We start from the raw sequence: 3,751 nt of genomic DNA, 5'->3' as shown, positions 1-3,751 counted from the left end.
GCTCCTCACAATTTGATCTTCTCCCCGCAATAAGATTTGGTCCACCCAATCATGACTCTATTTTGTCAATGTAAAACGATCATAGTGTATTTGGCTATTCTAGTTGAAATTTACCTACTGTGGAAGACATGAACTTAATTTTCCACACCTGGAGTACAGAGTTCAAATAGAGTCACCCATTCAGGTAACCCTGTGTTAAATTCACACTCTGTGTGTGGATGATTAATGTCATGTCTTCCATATGGGTCAACTGGAATACCCATTTTACAGTCTGACCACTCCTTGGTAAATATTCTTTCAATATGGAAAATATTACATAAATTGATTAGAAACTTGAAGACTTTGAACTTAATAATGCAGGTTCATAACTGGACGGATTTTTGAAAATAAATCTTAATGTATTACAAATGTATATTTTATAATAAATTTATATTGCTTTTGGACGGAATTCAATACAAACTTTTGTTCCCCATTTCTGATCCATACAATCCAAATGTCAAAAATAAGAAAAAGCAAGTTGTTTGTGAAACTACGCATTGTGACAGTTTGTACTTTGCATGTACATTGCACAATGTATATCGTCTCTGGTATTATTTTAGAGATATCACATGTCACCAAAAAGATGCAATTACCTCTTCTCCGTTTTACAAATCATTGAAATCAATTACTTTTGCAAGTATATTAAAAATGACTTAAACAGAGATCAACCAGATCATATACTTGTAATTTTAAACTAGTATCAAAACTGTACAATCAAAATTTAGACAATTGTGTTTTTAGCACCAACCATTTTAAACAAATTGTTTTGAAACTAATTCAACCTCACAAGTAAAACCCTGAAATATTCAGAACTTTTATTTTAAAAAGAGTAACATTTAAGAACACAAAAACAAGCGAAATTTCTTCAATCTTTGGATCTATTCAAAATATATTGCATATACCGTGGCTGAAGCAAATAGGTACTGATTCTCATAGAATGCTGATGCAAAGCTGTCGCGGTTGGAATCCCAGAGACAACGACTGCCAACACGTACGTCTTGTTCTTGCTTCTCTCCAATATTCACGATGCACACAAACTGTTGAAAAAAGCAGGAAATTGTATAAGTTAAACAAAGCACAGATCCGGCACCAGGATTTTTTTCAAGGGGGCATGCAAGGGAGGAGATAAAGTGAAATTGGGGAAGGGACATTGTTCTGAATGTTATTCAGGTCCACAATTTATGACACTAGTTATGTTAAGGGGTACTACACCCTGTGGTAAATTTGTGACTATTTTGCATTTTTCTCAAAAATAATAACACACTGATAACAAAAGTATATTATTGGGGCAAGGAATCCAATTACTACACTGAAATTTCAGGGACTCAAGACAAGCGGTTCCGTATATATGATATGAAATGAGGTACATCCTAGCGGTACCTTATTTCGTATCATAAATAATGAACCGCTTGCCTAGGGTCACTGAAATTCCAGTGTAGTAATTGGATTCCTTGCCCCAATAATATACATAACTTTTGTTACCAATGTGTGATTAGTTTTTGAGAAAATGCAAAAATAGACACAAATTTATCGAGGGGTGTAGTACCCCCTTAATTTAATGTGTATTTCTTTCCCCTCCCCTTCTCTCTATTGCTTACTTTTTCTCTTCTCTCCTACACCTATGTTAATAAGGTCCATGTTTTATGACACTATTACACTCTGACAGGAGTCGTGCACTGGCCCTGGCCAGTAGTTTTCGCATCGGGCATGCGATTTTCTGTCCGGATGGCCCTGTGGGCCAGTTGGGATTTTGGCATAATTATGATTATGAATTTATAGCATGTTACAATATTAGAAACATAATGAATTTTATCAATTTTATTATAATTGTACTTTCAACTCACACACAGACTTGAAAATACCAACCTTGAATCTATCAAATTCCATTTCTTTGACCTTCACCTTCATTTCTTGTGCAATAGTTTTGCTGAGCATGCCACATTCCAAGGGGTCATAGGTCACATTGGCAAGATGAGATTCCAGGAGTTGTATGATAACTGGTTGGACCCTTTCAGCTACAAACCTATCACAGATAAGCAAGAACAGCAGTTATTGGAAAATGTGATGGAACCATGCTGATTGCAACTTTATTACAAGGACACAAATTGGTACAGTATTGGGCTATTCCAGTTGAAATCCACACTACCAGATTTTGGAAATTTATCTTCCACAGCAGAAGTATGTTTTTCAAATGTAACTGGTCAGGGTTAATCATTTTGAAACCCATATTCCCCCTGTATTATGGCTTTATTCTTCTACAACTGGAGTGAGTATTTCAAATGGAAGTTACTCAAAAATCCAATCTATTCAAAACTCATACTCCCGCTGTGAAAGACTGTGGCGGAATCTTCCATAGGTGTAGTGTGGATTTTAAATGGAATGGGCTATTCCAGTTGAAATCCATACTCTCTATGATATACAGTACTTTAATCTCCAGCACAGCGAGTAAATTTCAAAAGGAGTCATCATCTGTGTGGAAGATTAAGGTAATGGATTGTTTGGATTTTAACTGGCTTGATTTGACCAAGATATCAATAAATGCCCCGTCTATATACAATAGATGTCAGGTGTCATATGTAATGCAGAAATTATCAAATGTCTATAGGGCAGCTATTGTAGATATGACCTTCTTGCACTGGCCCCTCAAAATTTATCGTTGTAATGAGATATCAAAATCAAATGTTGCCAGTGCACCTGGTTTACACTGCTCACTACGATCAAAAATGACCACAACGAAGTCATTGGGTTGCTGACAGGTGTGCAAACCAAGTGTGAACCAGTAACTAAGGTATAATGTATTCACTACGCATAGATATCGTACCTCTTCGGTGGCTCCATGCGATATGTGTTCTCATATTCCACCTGAGCTTGATGAGTGAAATGCTCCAGATCTTCATCCATGCTAGGGGCACATGCCAAAGAGATGTAACTCTTACCCAATTCCCGCGGATGAGGGCGCAAGTCAAACAAGCTCCCTCCTGCAGCAGCTGGACCGGAAGCAGCGCCATCCTGCTTCTTGGCGTTTGATGTCATGTGAGCTGTTTTTTGCATGGTTGAAATATATTCTGTTGAGTTGTATAGAAACTTGAGTTGTATTCACAGGGATAAACCTAGTCTTGAGAGTCCTACATGTACTGTTTCATCACTTTAAATAGGCTGCAAAAACAAAATCAAACAAAATTTCAAAAGATTTAATAGCACATAAAACTGTTGGGGAAACAAATGTAGTCAGTGAATAAAGGAAAGTCACACTGTTTACTTACCAAAATTATTTAAAATTGGGTAAATGAATGATGAGAATTATATACTTCATCTTTCGGGGGACTAGCCATTAGTCCCATGTTTGTACAGAGTGCCATACATGTTTCATACTCAGGTTTGTATAGAGTTCTGATGCTGCTTGGTCACTCATAATCTAAGTACAGCCATGCTAAGTCTTTGCAACCAGCCAAATAACTCACATTTCACATTTACTTACCAGGTTGTGGGGCCCAGAGAGCTGACTTGGGAACTGAGAACTGATTTCCCGACAAAAAATTAAGAATGGGGCATCTCAACTGAAATTTTGTCAGGCTTTGGGGTCTAGTGTTAAGGGGTACTACACCCTGCCCATTTTGTGCCTATTTTTGCATTTTCTCAAAAATTATAGCGCATTGGTGACAAGTAAGATATGTATATTATAGGGGCAAGGACTACAACTACTGTACTGGAA

General features: G+C 37.0%; 1 protein-coding gene across 1 annotated transcript; it reads right to left on the bottom strand.

Moving 5' to 3' along the window:
- Positions 1-543: 543 nt before the first annotated feature.
- On the bottom strand, positions 544-3,189 carry LOC140165805 (dynein light chain Tctex-type 5-like). The gene is made up of 3 exons (XM_072189131.1): positions 2,861-3,189; positions 1,906-2,062; positions 544-1,076 (listed from the first exon to the last, which is right to left on the bottom strand). The coding sequence occupies exons 1-3, from the start codon at positions 3,088-3,090 to the stop codon at positions 918-920; spliced, it is 546 nt and encodes a 181-aa protein (XP_072045232.1). The 5' UTR covers positions 3,091-3,189; the 3' UTR covers positions 544-917.
- Positions 3,190-3,751: the final 562 nt, after the last annotated feature.

The sequence above is a fragment of the Amphiura filiformis genome, chromosome 1 (genome assembly GCF_039555335.1).
Source record: "Amphiura filiformis chromosome 1, Afil_fr2py, whole genome shotgun sequence".
In the NCBI taxonomy this organism is placed as follows: domain Eukaryota; kingdom Metazoa; phylum Echinodermata; class Ophiuroidea; order Amphilepidida; family Amphiuridae; genus Amphiura; species Amphiura filiformis.
Note: the sequence above shows the minus strand (reverse complement) of the source record. Positions and strands in the feature narration are given on the sequence as shown.

Excerpts from the sequence above, each read along its gene's own strand:
- LOC140165805 (XM_072189131.1), bottom strand. The coding sequence starts at position 3,090 with ATGCAAAAAACAGCTCACATGACATCAAACGCCAAGAAGCAGGATGGC. Across the intron at positions 2,063-2,860 it reads CGCATGGAGCCACCGAAGAG|GTTTGTAGCTGAAAGGGTCC; the intron begins GTACGATATCTA and ends TATCTGTGATAG. Across the intron at positions 1,077-1,905 it reads TGGAATTTGATAGATTCAAG|TTTGTGTGCATCGTGAATAT; the intron begins GTTGGTATTTTC and ends TTTTTTCAACAG.